Below are 18,054 nucleotides of genomic sequence, written 5' to 3'. Positions count from 1 at the left end.
TAACATCTATTTATTTTTGAGACAGAGAGAGACAGAGCATGAGCAGGGGAGGGGCAGAGAGAGAGGGAGACACAGAATCCGAAACAGGCTCCAGGCTCTGAGCTGTCAGCATAGAGCCCGACGCGGGTCTCAAACTCACACACTGTGAGATCATGACCTGAGCCGAAGTCGGATGCTTAACCGACTGAGCCACCCAGGTGCCCCTTGGTTTTTGTGTTTGACTTGCTTTACTCTGAATGGTGATTTTGAGGTTTGTGTTGTGGTATATATTATTTTTCCCTTTTTATTGCTGAGTTGCCATACCTTTGACCAGTTGTCCATTTTGGACAGGTGGGTTGTTTCCACTTGGGGGTTATTTTAACTAGTACTGCTATGAACATTTGCAAACACATGTTTGAACATACATTTTCATTCTTTTCTAGTAATACCTGACAGTAGGATTGCTGGATCCTATGATACGTGTATGTTCCACTTATAAAGATTCTGCCATACTTGTTTCCAGAAGGGGCGTACAATTTTGCATCCCCATCAGTAGTATATGAGAGAGTTCCAGTAGCTCTGCATCCTTTCAACACTTGGTGCTGCCATTCTAGTGCTTGTGTGATGGTATCTCATCATGGTTTTAATTTGAATTTTCCTGAATAACTAGTGAAGTTGAGCGTCTCTTTATGTGCCTACTGGCCATGGCCATTTGTAATTTTTTTTGTGTGTGTGAAATGTCTGTTCAGATGTTTTGCCCATTTTAATTGGGTTGATTTTCTCATCGTTGAGTTGTAAGAATTATTTGTGTATTCTAAATATGATTGTATATTTGTATATTCTAAATGCAAATTCTCTACCAGATATATGTTTTTGCAAATATATTTTCCCAGTCTGTGCCTCCCCTTTTCATTTTCTTAAATGCATCTTTCAAACAGCAGAAGTTTTTAGTTTCAATGAATACCATTTAAGCATTTTTTGAAAAAGTAATTTGTGATTTTTATGACACTAATTTTATGATGAAAGCTGGGCAAATAGTACTATTTCCCAAAATGAGAAAATCAAGGCCAAGAGAGTCAAAGTGACTTGGCTCAGATTACAGAAGCTTTTGGTTGTAGACCTGGTTATAATGCAGAAATCTTCAGGCTTGCGTCCTCAGTGGTGCTGGGCTAATTTTCTCTACCTTCCTCCTTTTTTCCTGCCACCTCTTAGTCAAAAGACCAGCCAGATTATGGAATGTATTCCCGGATCTCCTCATCCCCCACCCACAGCCTCTATGTCTTTGTGAGAAACTTTGTGTGCAGAATTGGGGAAGATGCTGAGCTTTTCATGTCTCTCTATGACCCCAACAAGCAAACTGTCATAAGGTAGGTGTGTTCAGTATTGCCTGACTTCTGTGTATATGGGAGGTTGGAGTTAGCAGAGCACAGAACATCCTTTTTATTTCCGCCATCACTTGTGGAGAAATTCCCACCTGGAAGAGAAACTGAGCCTGAAAATGTGGAAATAACTTTTTATAGGATGTACCAGTCAGGTGGAAATATTACCACCAAATTTTTCCCATAGTGCAGTTATGGTTACACAGTAGGGTTTTGTAAATAGGTTTGTGATTCTGGAAAACAACCAGAGGTAATGAGATTCATAGAGGTGGCATTGGATAGATTAAAATTCATACTTTTAAAATAGGAGATGGATAGGGGGATGGGTGAAATAGGTGATGGGGATTGAGGAGGGCACTTGTGATGAGCACAGGGTGATGTATGGAAGCATTGAACCACTAGATTGTGTACCTGAAACTATTGTAACACTGTGTGCTAACTAACTGGAATTAAAATTAAAAAAAAAAAACTTAAGTAAAAAATAAAAACAGAACAAAATAAAACAAACAAAAACAAAATAAAACACAACCAGAGTTAAGAAATGAGTGGTGAGGGCGGTACCAGGTTAAGAATGTGGGCTCTGAGATCTGCCTGAGTTCACATCCTGGCCCCACCATTTGCTCTTTCTTAACCTCAGGCAAATTGTTCATCTTTCCTAGCCCTGAGTTGCCCATTTGCAAAATGTGAGCGCCAACCTCACAGGGTCATTTCTTTCAGACATCAGTGAGAAGCACAGAGCCTGGCACGTGGTGCTCCAAGAGGCTGTGGCTATTATTATTACTACTTTAACTGGTTGCTCTCGAGAACAGAGAAAGTAAGGGAACCCTTGGGTGCCTCAGCTTGACGAAGTGAACACACCTTTGAGAATCTCCAGGGAGGAGACTCTGGTATACCTCCAGCCCCCACTACTAGGCCCCTGGCCCCTGCTTGTGGTTTAGACCATCCTTCCAGGTGGTGACCCTGCTGGTCTCCTCCATTGGGGTTTTGGGCCAATACATAGTCCCATATTTGAAGGCCCAGTTAACATATTGGAAGAAAGCTGGAGCATAATTCGTCTGCCTTTATGGAGAAAGTGGTGCCTCTCTAGCTTGGTTGTTTTGATTAAATGAGACCATGTACAATGCCTAGTGAAGAGGAGTACTTTAGAAAGTAATGGCTTTTCTGGACACATTTGTGAAACATGGAGGGACTGTTCATCTAAGGAGAATGAACTGAGGTCTGTACATGATATAATTTAATTCCCTTTACCCCATGTCATTTGGGTGAGGAAATGAGGCTTGGGGAGGTCAAGTGACTAGTCCAAAGTCGTACATATGTATTAATGGTGGAACTGAGATTTCTACTCAGGTCCATCTATCTAACTCCAAAGACAAGCTAGTTCCCACTTTAGTATGTCACCAAGGAAAGAGTTGTATCAAATATCCTGAATGGTTCTCATCAGAGTGTCAGCATTGTCATGGTAGAAAGCTACTCTTTATAGCAGATCTAAATCCCTAACATTAAAGAGTCAGCCTAATTCACCTGGTGGGCCTCAGTGAACACTGGAAGTGAGTGTCCCTTTTCCCTCAGAACCCACCTTGAAATGGTCTGTGTGTCATAGGCCCCTTGCCATTCCCTGTCAGGTTTTTCCAAGGTGCCTGTGACAAAGATCCTGAAAGTACTCAGAGGACCCTTCCTGCCTCTCAGAAAACATGTTTCCTTATATTCGAATTGGCAAGGGTGCCTGGCTGCGGCCTATCTAAGTGATGGATGACCTGAGCCAGCTCTGTAGAAGGAGGCAATGGATCAGTGACAAGGCAGCTCTGTTCCCTGATGTGCCATACAGGATGATATGCTCAATGGGGCATGCCTGAGTGATGTCTCTGAGAGTGCCAGATATACAGGGAAGCCCTCAGGAAACTGAGAGATGAGGAAGAGAGGGAACAAAAAGGGCAAAAACCAAAAGAAAAAAAATGAGAGAGAGAGAAGTAGAAAACAAAGAAAGATGAGAAGAGGCATGATACAAGAAAGGGGCAGGGGAACTTGAAAGCACTCCCTATGTCATTCTGACTCTGGACAGCTGTTTTTTCCCTAAGAAATAAATCTTCTCCCCTCTTACCAAGCAGGTTGACATAAATGAACCAAAGACAAGTTAGGGCATTCTCAGTGTGGCCCAAATGTGAACTGGGAACAATTTGGCTGAGACAGAGCTTTCAATTTTGGGATAAGTCATGGTCTGATTCCAGTGGATACTTAAAGAGAAGTTTGGGAAATCTAAGGTAAATTTTTATAGGACAAAAAAAGAAGCATCTTAGACATCAAGCCAGTGGCAAGGCTAATTTAAAAAAAAAAAAAATCTTGAGGAGGAGTTGGGATGGTCCTCCCCTTCCTTAGAGGAGACTGTCATGTGCAATAGATCTTACCTGGCTCGGTGCCAGGTAGGCCTTTGGTCTTACCACCCAGGTCTTGCTGGGCATGGATGGATAGGGCCAGCTCAGCCCTCTAAGTTGCTTTTCTTATTTATTGTATTTCCCCTAGAAGAAAATTGCTAGTGCCTGATGTTTAGACCTAACGGGCTGGTTCTCTGTAGGTCATGCTACATGTGATCAAAGGTCCTGGGAAATACCCAGGTATTTCACTGTGACATTCTGGAGATAACCAATGGGAAATAATAACAATTATAATTATTATTATTATTATTTGCATGGAACCTTGGAGGCTTCTTGGTTAGTTTGCTGAAAAGTCCACTGAAATATTTAGAACTTACTAAGGAAAGAAAGAAAGAAAGAGAGGAAGGGAGGGAGGAAGGAAAGAAGGAAGGAAGGGAGGAAGAAAAAAGAAAAACTACATTTAACTTGATTGAATTTTAACCAGTGGTTAATCTAGAGCTGTGTTCATTTTGTTATCAGTGCCATTTCCCCCTTGACCTTGCTTAGACTACTCTCATCAGTCTTCTAGAGGTGAGTAGAGAGAGAGTAACAAGACATCAGAGAGAACAAATCTCTGAAAACAAGGGACTTCCCTTAACTTTGTTAAATTCTTAATATTCTTTTTTAGGATGATTTGGTTTTTGAGCTTTGCTTTGTTTTTATCCTAATTCAAGATAATGGGCATTTATTTAACACTATCTATATATACTCCTGTATGGCATGGCAAACCTTATGACTCAACTCATCAAACTACTAAGTTTCTCCTAATTTTCCCAGTGTGGCTGGACTGACTAGTATGTACCCCACAGGGTGGGTATGGTTGCTAGAAGATGTAAGATGGTAAATGATCATATGTCAGAATTGTGTGACTGCCCCTCCTAAAACCCTTCAGGGAGTATCCATTACTTTTAGGATCAAGTCAAAATCCTTGGGTGACCTACAAGGCCTACATGGTCTGTCCTCTCTAATTTTTCTCTTACCACTTTCCCCTTGGATCTGGTTTGTATTTATTTTTTTCTTATTTTATTTTATTTTACTTTATTTTATTTTATTTTATTTATTTGTTTATTTAGTAATGTTTATTTATTTTTGAGAGACAGAGAGGCAGAGTGCGAGTGGGAAACAGGCAGAGAGAGAGGAAGACACAGAATCCGAAGCAGGCTCCAGGCTCTGAGCTGTCAGCACAGCTGAGCCTAACGCGGGGCTTGAACTCATGAACTGTGAGATCATGACCTGAGCCAAAGTCAGACACTTAACTGACTGAGCCCAGGCACCCCTTGGATCTGGCTTGTAGGTGCATCAAGCTCCATTCTGCCTCAGGGCCTTTAAATGCATGTTTGCTTTGCCTGAAACATTTCTCTTTATCTTTTCCTGACCGACTTTATTTACATGTCATATCCTCAGCAAAGACTTCCCTGAGTACCCAGACTAGGACAGACTTTTTTGATATACATTCTTGTAACACCCTGAACTTTGTTTTGATAGCACAATTGCATATAAATAGTTGTCACAACTGCATTTAGATAGTTATTTCAGTGTATCTCAGATAATGACTAAGGCCATCTTTGGCCCATCATACTGTGACATTCCATTCAAGAAAACAGTCCTATGTCCAATGGATCATTTTAAAAAATTCAAATCTTTATTCAGTCTTGAAAAGGGAATGAGATGAGAAGGGCAAATATATTCTTAATGTCCAGCAAAATATACCAAAATCCTTTCCTCCTCCTCTCTTCCACTCTTAATAATGCTACAGAGAATGCTGCTTCTCTTCAAAAATATTAGGTAGCTGGGCCAGAATTTGCTTAGCAAATGGGGGGAGGGAAAGAGACTATGAATGCACACATGTTATTGATTCTTTGCCCCCTGTCTCTGTTAGTGGTGATCTCTTAGAGGGAGGGACCACATCTGTCTCAAACACTACCATGTCCCCAGTAGCCAGCATGTGTCAGGCACACAGTAGAGGCTCAGTGAATATTTTTTCCAAAGCAGTGTTGAGCCCTAGGCAGTAACCAGTTGCCACTCTTCTTCCCACAGTGAGAACTACCTGGTGCGATGGGGCAGCAGGGGCTTCCCAAAGGAGATCGAGATGCTCAACAATCTGAAGGTGGTCTTCACGGTGGGTGTACATTCTTCTTGTAGCCATCTTCCACACTCGCAAGGATACAATCTTGGAAATGAGAGGCTGGCCACTTGATCAGGAGGGAGCATGACCTTGGGGCAGATTTGTGTTCTGGGCTTTCTGGAGAGATTCAGAACAGATGGGGGTCCGGGTGGGGGGGGCGGGTGTTGTGTGCCCTAAAGAAGCTGTTAGGGAGGTGGGTCTTCCCCTCTCTATATCTTCTTCCCTCTTTCTTTCTCACTCATGTGCACACTGAGAATACACACAGAGCGCTGTGTAAACAAGCACAGACTCCTTCCAGCAATAATGTCTGCGTGAACTAGATACAGCAGCTATTCTGATTTATCAGTAAATTCATTGGTTAATCTGAGTTCCTTTCTTTGGCTCAGACTTTCTAAAAACCTTTCTAAAATGTATCAGAAAAAAAAAAAGAACTCCTAAGAACATTGGCTGCCTTGATAAATTGTATATTCTGAATAAAATTAAGTCATAGATGACTAAAGATCTTAATGGATCCCTGAGATCATTCTTCTAAAAACCAATACTTGCTGGGCAAGACACATGTAGAAATGTTGAAATCAATTGTTAGTTGGATGACTTATTTCTGAGAGTGAACCTGGCTTTTTAGTTGTGGGAAGGACAAACAGTGGAAATCAGAGGATAAGGGTTATTATTTTTAGCGAAGACCTTTCTCTTGTCCTATTTCCATGAGGGTGTGTTAAGAGTGTTATCTTAAGATACCTAAGGATATTGGTGTTCTCTGCAAGATCCTTTGGAGAGAAGAGCATTTATGAGATTTTTCACTCTGATGCATGTGTTAGCAAGGAAAATTACAGAGGAGGAGTCAGGGAGGGATTTGGGCATTGGCCAAACCTATGAGTTTGATCCAGGAGTGACCGACATGCTACATTAACCTACGTTGCTCTACAATAATTTTCCAGTTACAGCCCATTAAGTGCAATGTCTCATGTTATGTCACAATTAGATTGGAGTGCAGCTGATTTATTTTGTTTGTTATTTCCTGAAAAATGGGCCAGAGGCATGGAATAAGATCAGAGTCCTAATTGCTTAGACAAAGTTTTCCTGGCATATATAAATGTGTCTCAGTCATGTTTATCTATTATTAGTTAGAAGGAGGAGCCTATTTATTTTCTTGATAAATAGGAAAGTCCCATAGGGCCTCCTGATTAAACCAGGAGACAGATGTTTCACGAGAAGGACAGGGACAGGGAATCAATCAGTGGTTCTTTTTGCAGAGAACCAATTCATGATGTAAACATGCAGGAAAGGGCATCAGTAAATTTGTGTCTCTCAATATTAATGAGAATGTGATTCTGCTTGCATGGAATTCTGCCTGGGCTGCTATGTCTTCTTCCCACAACAAATGAACTTGGGAACCTTCGTTGACTGGTTCAACAGGCTGATATTTCTCTGTCTTGAAATGATGGAAGTCTTCATTTTGGGACAAGGAAAGTCATGATGCTCTAACTTCTTTTATTGATTCAAGATCAATTCAATGAGTACCTAACATGTGCTTTGTGCTAGGTATTGGGGATATAGCATTGAATAAGGTTATTGAACCTTTCTATCATGGTATGATGGGGGGAATTCAGAAAATAAATAAATGAGTAAATAAACAAGAAAATGTCAGAAGGCAATCCATGCAATGCAGATAATTAAAACAGGATGATATGATGGTGTTTGACTGGGACTTACTTTCAATTGGACATTGAGGTGATATTTAAGTTAGAGATGAGATGAGACTTGGTAGGTATGTGCCTTGCTGGCCTTATTTATTTTTCTCTGGATGTTAGCTCTTTCTAGTTTCTTCTTTGAGGGCAAAGCCCTAGGAGCTGGCACATGAGTCGGGCCAATGGTGAACTTCCCCTCTGTCTCTTTTATAAGCATTCAACCCCTTAGATCTGTAAGAGGAAGGCAGAATATACTACCAGTTTCCCTAAGAATTTGCCCACTTTGGGGGTTGTTGCTAACTTACAGGAAACAAGACTGAACAATAAAAGGAGTACTAATGAATTACTAAATTGGGTGACACATGTTTTAAGTTTTATTGCACTGCCTCAACTTCCCTAATATGTCTGAGTTTTATAAGGTCAGCGTAAAAATGAATTAGAGACACCACAAATTGGAACACAGTTCTGAGGAAGGATCACACATTTATACACTCTCCAGAGAGAAACAATGTGTTTGAGCATTTTGCTGTGCTTGCATAACATATTAAGATGGTCTGGGTGCCTGGGTGGCTCAGTTGGTTGAGCATCCAACTTTGGCTCAGGTCATGATCTCAAGTTCATGAGTTTGAGCCCTGTGTCAGGCTCTGTCCTGACAGCTCAGAGCCTAGAGCTTGCTTCAAATTCTGTGTCTCCCTCTCTCTCTGCCCCTCCCCCTCTTGCACTATCTCTCTCCCTCTCTCTCTCTGTCTCTCTCTCTCTCTCTCAAAACCCAGGCGCCCCTATGTTTTTAAGTTTATTTATTTACTTTGAGAGAGACAGAGACATTGTGAGTGGGAGAGGGACAGAGAGAGGGAGAGATAGACTCCCATGCAGGCTCTGCACTGTCAGCATAGAGACTGATGCAGGGCTTGAACCCAGAAATCTATGAGATCATGACCTGAGCTGAAATCAAGAGTCATACACTCAACCGACTGAGCCACCCAGTCACCCCAGCTTAATTACCTCTTGGAAGGCCCTATCTCCAAATACATTTTCAGGTTCTGGGAGGTTAGGACTTCAACATATGAATTCTGAGGGGACATAATTCATCCCATAACATCTAGGGAGGATCCTTCAGGTGCCAGGGTCTTTGTGACTCTGGAATGCCTCTGAAAGATACCAAACTAGATGTTTCAAAAATATGAAAATTTCTAATGAGAGGGGGGAAGTAATTAGGGATGAAAATCATTATAAGGGAAGCAAGCCTTGAGCTCTTAAGGTTGGAAAGGATTTGGATATATAGAGGAGTAAGAGGTAAGTATTTGAGGCAGAGGTGTGGACAGGGGGCTTAGGAAGAAAGATTGAGTTGAAAGTGAGCATTGTGTGTTTGTGGAGCAGTAACGGGATCTTTGTGACAAAAATAGAGTACTTACATGCAGAGAATAGTGGGGAATTGGTCAGGTAGGACAGCTGGAAATATATTATGTCTGGGACCTTTCACGTCAGCTGGGGAAGATTAGCACTAATAGGGTAGGAAATAGGGAGCTATTAAGGTTGTTGCAGGGAGAGAAATGAAATAATGAACATGGCTTCTAAAGATGAGTTTTTCAGGGATATCAAGGTGGTTGGGAGGAAGGAGGCAGGCAGGCCAGAGAAGAGGCTTTCCAACCATCTGCATGTAAAATAATTGGGATCTCAAATTCAGTTGCCTATAGGGCAAGGCAGAAAATACAAATGAGTGGCTGAGCTTCCTTAGCCAGAAAGCCCCCTTCTCCCCTAACTTTCCTCTCCCCTTGCCCAGTAGAGAGACTTTGAGGAGAGTCAGGGAGCAGATGTCCATTCCCTCAGCAGGTGAAAGGACAGCCCTTGTATCAGTCAGAGTTCTCCAGAGAACCTGTACCAATAGGATATATATGTAGGTTTATTCAAAGGATTTGGCTCACAGGATTGTGGGGGCTGGCAAGTTTGAAATCTGTAGGGCTGGCCAGCAGGCCTGAAATTCAGGCAGGATTTCTTTATTACTGTCTTGAGGCACAACTCGTCCTTCACTGGAAAACCTCAGGTTTGGGTGCTAGAGGTACAACAGTGAATAAGGCCTCAAGGCCTTCAACTGATAGGATGAGGCATATCTACATTATGTATGGTAACCTCCTTTACTTAAAGTCCATCGATTATAGATGTTAATCGGGCCTACGAAATACCTTCACAGAAGCATTTAGACTAGTGTTTGACCAAGCAACTAAGCACCATGGCCTAGTCAAAGCTGGTGCATAAAATGTAGCCATCACGGGGGCGCCTTGGTGGCTTAGTGATTTCAGCTCAGGTCATGGCCCCAAGGTTCGTTTTGTGGGGCTGAGCCCTGTGTTGAGCCCCATGTTGGGCTGTGAGCTGACAGTGTGCAGCCTACTTGGGATTCTTTCTCGCCCTCACACTCTGCCCTTCCCCTGCTCGCTTGTGTGCATGCTCTCTCTCTCTCTCAAAATAAAGAAATAAACTTAAAAAAAAATTAACTATCACAAGCCTGAAGCAGGAAGGTGTGGACTACATTGGGACCATGTTTTGTCCCCAGAAACTCTGCACACCCCCATGCTCTTCTTTCCACACCATACACACTGAGAGCCTGGGGATGGCTGCTTTGCCTGGACCCTGGCTCTTATGTGAGCTGACAGGCTATTCCCAGTGCATATGCCTATATGAGGATTAACTTGGAGGAAAAGCAGCTATTCCCTAGTGAGGCCAGGCCCAGGATTCTCTGCTCAGACGCCAACAACTTGCCTTGATCCCATCTGGAAGGGGGTTCCAAGAACACTGAAGCTTTTAGATTTGAGCAGGACACCCAGATAGTGAGGTGACCTGGGTGGTTTTCCCTCCCGTGTATCTTTCTAATGGGGAGAGAGATATTTTGTGGTAGTTAGGTTTATGGACTTTGGTGTTAGAATGACTGGACAGTGTCTCTAAGGACTAAGGTCATGACCTCTGGAAGCCCCTTGTCTTCTTCATGTCTCAGTCTCCCCCTCTGTAAAATGGGGTGCAAAAACAGTATCTACTTGAGAGAGTTGTTAAGGATCAAACAAGATGATGGCATGTGAGAAATACAGCACTGTGCAGGACACATTAGTGTAGTTCACCAGTTTCAGTGTTCTTCCTTCACGGCACACACCTGAGGGCACTCAGCTGTCCCCCTTGAAGTTAGCTGAGGCTGCCTGCCTTGCTTTGGTCATTGAAATGCAAGCCAAAGTGATGTGCCTTGTCTGGGTAGAAGCTTTAAGACCAAAAGGTGATTCGCCACATTTCCTTCCCCTGCTGTGGGGACAGTGGAAGCACCTGTTCTGAGGAGATGGCTCGCCCGTCAGCTAGAGGCCCAGGGTGGGTTGTTGAGCAAGTTGGGAGATGAGTGGGTGGGGGACAGCTGTTTGCATTTGGCATTCAGCCTGAGCTAGAAGTAAACTTCTGTTGTCTTATAAAGCTCTGAGATGCTGGGATTACTTGTGCCACAACAACCCATTCCTGATTGATATACATACATCAGGTGCTCAGTGAATGTAACTATTGGGAGCTTTCCCTCTTCCTTTGGCCTTCTCCCTCAGTAGTGCTGAGTGGTGATGAGACAAATGAAGTCATTTGTAGCAAAAGCTATTTTGGATCCATCAGCTGGCATATAGGAAATGTTGCCTGTATGACTGATATTGTACTTCTATCCTCTTCTCATTGGTTTGAAATTGAAGAATGGGGATTGAACACCAGAGACCTGTCCCTCAGTTTCCTTTCTAGAACTTTCTAAAACTCACAGTTCTTATCTATGGAATGGGTGTATCGTCTTGTTTTCAGCCTTTCCTGTGACTAATTGTATGACTGGTCCTTGTACACTAAGTGCTAAATACATCTGCCCCAGAATTTGCTATCACTAGGCTTCCTTTTCTACTTCTTTAGACACATGGTAACTATTAATTTCCTGCCCTACAGGACCTCGGAAACAAAGACCTCAACAGGGATAAAATTTACTTGATTTGTCAAATAGTCCGAGTTGGGAAGATGGATCTCAAGGATACTAATACAAAGAAGTGCACTCAGGGACTGAGACGGCCCTTTGGGGTTGCAGGTAATGACACACTACACACCATTAACTTTTACTGGAGTGGACATTTTATATGGCTGAATTTTAAAGATTCTTTCTTTCCCTCTCCTCTTTGCCCTCCCCGCCAAAAAAAAAAATTTATACCAGACAGCTGCTAATACCTACATTTCTGGTGACTAAATAAAAATAATTGGTGGCTAAATCCAGATTTATGATGAAGGCAGTGAATAATGGATTCCTCGTGTCTGCAGCAGAGTGTTGGGAGAGCATTGCAGTCTGAACATTTGGCGCCTTTGCTCCCCAGCGTGGTGAAGGAGGAACAGTTCGGGTGGGATCTAATTATGAGGCACAAATCACTTTTTAAAAAATATCCAGGACAGGAAATGCAGTTACACAGAATGAGTCACTGGCCACACATCTAAATTCTAGATGGAAGTGGACGTTTGGAGAGTTGGTGTGACCAAATGAGGTTGCTTTAGAGCAGCCTCACCTCCTCATTTTTCTCCAAGCCTTGGCTCTCTCTCGGGGTTTCCAAGGCTTCATCATTCTTTAACCGCTTTTATGGTTTTTGTTATATTTAACTATAACTTGCATTATTATTTACCTAATATATTTTCTTTTAATTAGCCCACTTTAAACTAAAGTACACTTTTTGGAAGACCATTTAAATACCTGTGAAAATAGCTATTTTATATGCCAGTTTTATTTCTTTTTATTAAAATATGCTTTTTTGTTTTTTGTTTTGTTTTGTTTTTTGGCTTTTTAGAATGAGAGAAAGTGCAAAAGAGCGGGGGGGAGGGGCAGAAGGAGAGAGAGAGAGAAAATCCTAAGCAAGTTCCAGGCTCAGTGTGGAACCCAACACCAGTCTTGATCCCCCAACCCTGGGATCATGACCTGAGCTGAAATCAGGAGTCAGATGCTCAAATAACTGAGCCACTCAGGTGCTCCTAAAATATACTTTTTAAATCATGTACCATTTATAATTCCTCTGTATCATCTCTAAACCCTGTGTTTCAGGTTCTCCGTTCAAGATACCCCGATCTGCAAGCACAAACCAGCTGGCTCTCCAACTAGTCCCCTGGCACTGTTTGCAAAGTGGTGGAGTAGATGAAGTTAGCTTATAATGACCTAACTGGTTTTTTTTAGCCTGGCATTGTTGCTAGCTAGATAGTTAGGTGACCTTGGCAAGCATTTTCCCCAGGGACTTAGTTTCATTATCTGCAAAATGAGAGACTTGGACTGATTGATCTGTGCCCTGCTCTGAAATGCTGATGTCAGGATATTCCTGACATCGTAGTGTCCCTGTTAAGACAGTGAGGGTTCTTCAACCTTACCTCAAACCGTGCCTTTGTCCTCAGCTGTAGTCTGCTTGCTCTTTTGGCTTCAGGTGAAAGCAATTTGATGTAACTGAAAGGTTCAGGCATAGATTGCTTCAGGTATAGCTGGATCCAGGAACTTGAATTTATATCTCATTATCTCTCAGCTCCTATGTCCTCTTGCTGACTTATTCTGAAGATGACTGTCCAGTTAGTTGGCAAAATGTGGGCCATCTGTTCCAAGCTTGCATCTTACCAGTTTAGTAATCTAGCGGAAAGAAAACACCTCTTTCCCGTTAGTTAGTAGAAGCCCCAGGAACATAAATGTAGGCAACATGCTCATTCCTGAAGCACTTACTCTGGGCATGCAGATGTGGTCCTCTGACTGGACAAGTCATATGAACAACTCTGGAGCCAGAGGGAAATTGCTACACCCAAACCATGCCCACTGAGAATGGGCTAGGGGGGGTGTCTATTGATCACAGGAGTGGACAATAGATTCAAATAACAGTTCCCCTTCCCTCTGTCAACTCCCTGACTCCCCTCTTCAATTAAATGCAGTCAGTGGCTGATTATTATCCAGACAGTTTTAATGGGCTTGAAGTGTTTGAGGTATTTCATGTCACTAGGGTTTTGGCTATATTTGACTAGCTGTTCTCCATGCCCCTCCCCTGCCCTCACCACCATTTCTATAATCCCCTCTCTAATTCAGGAGTTCTTCACCTTGGTTTTATGGGCCTTTAGTGGCTAATTTGAGGTGAAATTTCAGAGGGTCCAAGATCCCTCTGGAATTGCAGGGTTCAAAGATCCTGCAGTTAAGTGTTCGTGCATATGAGCATGTTTATGAAAAGGGAGCGAGTAGATTTCATTAGATCCTCAGGTCCCATAGGGAGTCCTTGTGCTTGGGTTTTGTAGGCACAGTAGACACCCAATATATCTATGTCAAATCCAATCCTGCTTGTTTAATTTCACAGACACTCTTCTGATTCTTTTCTCTTGGCTTCTGCTAAACCACAGTCTCTTGGATATTTCTGTGGCCTACTGACCTCCCAACCTGCTTTGCCCAGAAGTGCTTGCCAGGTGCTACACATTATGAACCCTTGCTGTCTGAGTATTGTCTGATTCTGGCTTGCTTGCTTTTTAAGACTTTCTGACCCAACCTCTCTTATCCTATAGTCTCATCCCATTGACATCCCTTCCTGGGAGCAGGAGAGTGTAAGTCATTAATTCTTTTTTCTTTCTTTCTTTCGTTTTTTTTTTTTTTTTTTTTTTAGTAATGGACATAACAGACATCATCAAGGGGAAAGCAGAGAGTGATGAAGAAAAGCAACACTTCATTCCTTTTCACCCGTGAGAGATTTTCCATTTCTTTCCCTTCTTTTAAACCACACCCTTCCTCATTGAAGGCTGCTGGAAAGTAGGCTCTAATTCCCTGAGTTGGCGATGGTCCCATTGGGCCTCCCAAGAGGAGGGCAGTAAAAGAACGAGTGTGTCTCTGTGCCAAGGCACTTGAGACCAACCTGCTTTTCACATATTCGTTCATCAACTGTTCTGTATTTGACAGAGTTTGACTGACATCTGGCAGAGGGCTGGGCACTGCAGTAGGCATGGGGCACGAAGTGGTTAATAAGATAGACGTGGCCTGTCTTCTTGGATCTTAATTTTGGGGAATTAAAATATATTTTGGGGAATATTTTGGGGAATTGATGGGGAATTAAATAATCAACAAAAGATTAATGCATTGATTACAAGTAATACAAGAACCATGACTCTGTGAAGCAATAACATATCAAGAACATAGAACAGGGAATCGTTACCTGGTTCTCACGGATGGAAATATCCATAACTTGAGAGGAGGGTAGTGAGGAGGGTAAATGTCCTTTTCCTGCTCTGAAAAGGTGTCTGTAAGAAAGCAGGACCTCCAGTTTGAGAATGTTGTCTTTACTCTGTTACCCCAAGGATGTCCAGGGAGTATGGTGTTTTGTTATTGGCGATGAGGTCAGTGACTCGCATTAAAGCCTTTGCCACCTTACTGAACAGATGTTCCTTTTGAGGGCTTGGGAATCCTTCCTTTCCAAGAGTCTTCCTAGGGAAAGAAAAATGGCCTCTACTTATAGCAATGATGTTCCCAAATCTCCGAGCCATGTTGCTTTGTGGCATTTCCTGATGGCATCTATGCTGTCTGAGCTGGCATGGGCAGTCTCACTTTTCACCTAAGGTGTATGGAGGGCCTGGGTAACTTTCTGGAACACATGGAACCACAAGGTGGGAACCTTATTGACAGCGCCGCATAAGCATTTTGTGCTTTCTTTTCCTTCCCAGAGTGACAGCTGAGAATGACTTCCTCCATAGCCTGCTGGGCAAAGTCACGGCCTCCAAGGGAGACAGTGGAGGGCAAGGTAAAATGCCACAATGTGCCCAGTGGACTGGGCTCTGTCTTGGGAGCTCTTGATTCTTTGGAAAACAGTTCAAAATCCTAAACCCTGGGAAACATAGCCTTCCTTCTAGACAGACCATTGTGAAGAATGGAAGCATGTGATCTGTGGAGATGGAAACCGCATCTCCTGAATCTGGGAGGCATGTCCTAGTGCCTAGAGGAAGAGGGGAACTGATATATCCTATCTCTTATGTGTCAGGCACTCTCATATATCTCCTTAATTGATTTAATTCTTCCCACATTCCTGTGATATACGTGGTATCTACCTCACTTTACAGAGGCTAGGCTTAGAGAGGTGGGTTAGTTTGACAGAAGCTGACATTGCTAGAAGGCACCAGTGGGATTCAAACCCACAGATGTCTGGCTCCAGAGCCCATCTGCTTTTCACCTTCCTTCCTCCTGGGTTGGGTCACTGCTTCTGAGATTGTTTCTCTCTGCTTCCAGTGGTGTCCTCCAGAAGGAGCTCAAGGGGAGAAATGGTGGTGGCTGGGGGTGGGGGCAGCGAGACTGAGAATACCTTGAAGTTGCCTCTTCATGGTGAGCGTTCCCTTCCAGGCCTCTGGGTGACCATGAAGATGCTTGTGGGTGACATCATTCAGATCCGCAAGGACTACCCACACCTGGTGGATAGGACTACTGTGGTGGCCAGGAAGCTGGGCTTCCCAGAGATCATCATGCCAGGTCTGGCCTTCTCCTGGGGTGGGGGAGATCTAGCTTGTCACATCCATTTTCCCTTTAAAAAGTCAACTCCTTACTTTTCTACTACATCTTTTCTGTTTCTTTCCCTGAAGGTAACCACTGGAAATGATTTTTGTATATCCAAAAATCTTCCAAACATTCACGTAATAAAGACAAACACATAAATACACACACATGCACTTTTTCCCCTCACAATGGGATCGATCACACTTCATATGCTTTATATACCATTACTTTACATACTTTATATAGAGTTCTCTGATTTGCTTTATCACTTAATAATTTATCATGGACATTTTTTCTTCTTTACTACACATTGAATAATTCTGTTCTTTTGGGGAGGATATGTCATTCTCTTAAATTTTTAAGCTTTTTTTTTTTATTACCAGAGGACTCCATGCTCATTGTAAAATGTTATAATAGCATGAAAGGGTATAAAGTGAAACGTTAAAAGCTCCCTCAAATCTTTGTCTCTAGAAGTAACTGCTATTAACATTTTCGGAACGTGTATATAATAAAAAAATAAATAAATGAGATGATATAATAACATTCTTCTGAAACTTCCCTTTTCATCTTAATCCCGTCTTAGACTTGCATGCATAGCTGCTCTCACTCCTCCTCCTCCCCACCGTGTATAGCGGTCCCCTAGGGGCCTGCCCTGTGGTTCATTTGGACCTGCTTTACCTGTGACATCAACTCCTTGTGCATTCCCCTGTGGGGCTTTCCGTTCTGATTGCCCCCCATTCCTGAACACCTCCTGACCCTCCTTCCGTGTTCCTTGGGGACTCAAAAAGGCACTCTATCTTCTGCACAGTGAAAGATTGTGTGGCTGACTGTGGTTGCTGTTCACGGGCCAAGATCAGCTCCATTGGAGCTTTCCTTTGCCTTTCCAGAAGGTGTCACTAGAGGATGGAAATTAAATGATTTTAATGGGGAGAAAAACAGCCAATTTTGACCATCCCGCCTACCTTTTTACAACTGATGTCCTGGCGTTCGTCCATCCCCTTTTTACCTATCTTCCCAGCCTCCCTGATGAGGAAGCAATGCTTTTTTCAAGCATGTCTGATCTTGATTTCATTAGTAGATGTCAAGGCAGGGCACTTCCTCTCAGGCCCCCACTCCCTGTGCTTCCCAGTCAGTGTCTCTCCTGCAGCACAGACACCAACTCTTGTCTCTCTCTCCCTCTGCCTGCAGGGGATGTCAGGAACGACATCTACATCACTCTCTTACAAGGAGACTTTGACAAGTACAACAAGACCACACAGAGGAATGTTGAAGTGATCATGTGTGTGTGTGCAGAGGATGGCAAAACGCTACCTGTAAGGGCCCCTGCTGCTGTCCCGGGTGCCCCGGCCACCATGGGTGCTTCTGCTCTCAAAGATATGCTTTTCTCATCCCAATCTGCTAACTGCCAAGAGCCTTTGGGATGCCTTGAGTAACATGATCTACAGCTTTAGAGCTTGGTTAGCATACTGGCCCATAGTAAGACCTTGTATCGTGTTGTCTTTTACATCAAAGCAGTTTTTCAATGTCTGTCTCTCTCCTTTCATAATCCCTTTTTCTTTCTTCTATTTCCTTTTTTTTTTTTTTTTTTTTGCTTGACCTCAGCTTATAGGTCAGTTTTTTGCTGTTAAAATGTTGTTCACATTGAAACTTGAGCTGGTTTATTCAGGCAAAATCCATGACAAGAAAAAGGATCAATACAGAGCCTTGGGCTAGTGTGGAGACTCAGGATGGCCTCAAAGCAGACATTCCCAACACTTAATCCAACTCCCTAGTGCTCAGCTAGAATTCTGGTGGAAAGCCTTATTCGTAAATTGGTCTCCAGAGGGCCAACACAGTGTATTCAAGAATGCAAAGCACGTTGCTATAAATATTTATACAGCATATGTCCTATATAATATTTGTCATGTGTGTTTACATTTATTTACTTATATTTATTCAAAGGTTGTCAGCAATTGTGTCCAGT

The 18,054-nt window shown here is 42.8% G+C and overlaps 1 protein-coding gene across 1 annotated transcript in view; it reads left to right on the top strand.

Annotated features, from left to right (window-relative positions):
- DOCK2 (dedicator of cytokinesis 2) overlaps window positions 1-18,054 on the top strand; it is a 413,885-nt gene that overhangs the window by 48,848 nt on the left and 346,983 nt on the right. The window contains exons 8-14 of the mRNA XM_015065771.3: window positions 1,192-1,346; window positions 5,804-5,885; window positions 11,522-11,657; window positions 14,224-14,299; window positions 15,272-15,348; window positions 15,942-16,067; window positions 17,280-17,404. Of these exons, the coding sequence (XP_014921257.3) occupies window positions 1,192-1,346; window positions 5,804-5,885; window positions 11,522-11,657; window positions 14,224-14,299; window positions 15,272-15,348; window positions 15,942-16,067; window positions 17,280-17,404 (777 nt within the window). The remainder of the gene's footprint in view (window positions 1-1,191; window positions 1,347-5,803; window positions 5,886-11,521; window positions 11,658-14,223; window positions 14,300-15,271; window positions 15,349-15,941; window positions 16,068-17,279; window positions 17,405-18,054) is intronic.

Source organism: Acinonyx jubatus, chromosome A1, assembly GCF_027475565.1.
Source record: "Acinonyx jubatus isolate Ajub_Pintada_27869175 chromosome A1, VMU_Ajub_asm_v1.0, whole genome shotgun sequence".
NCBI lineage: Eukaryota > Metazoa > Chordata > Mammalia > Carnivora > Felidae > Acinonyx > Acinonyx jubatus.
Note: the sequence above shows the minus strand (reverse complement) of the source record. Positions and strands in the feature narration are given on the sequence as shown.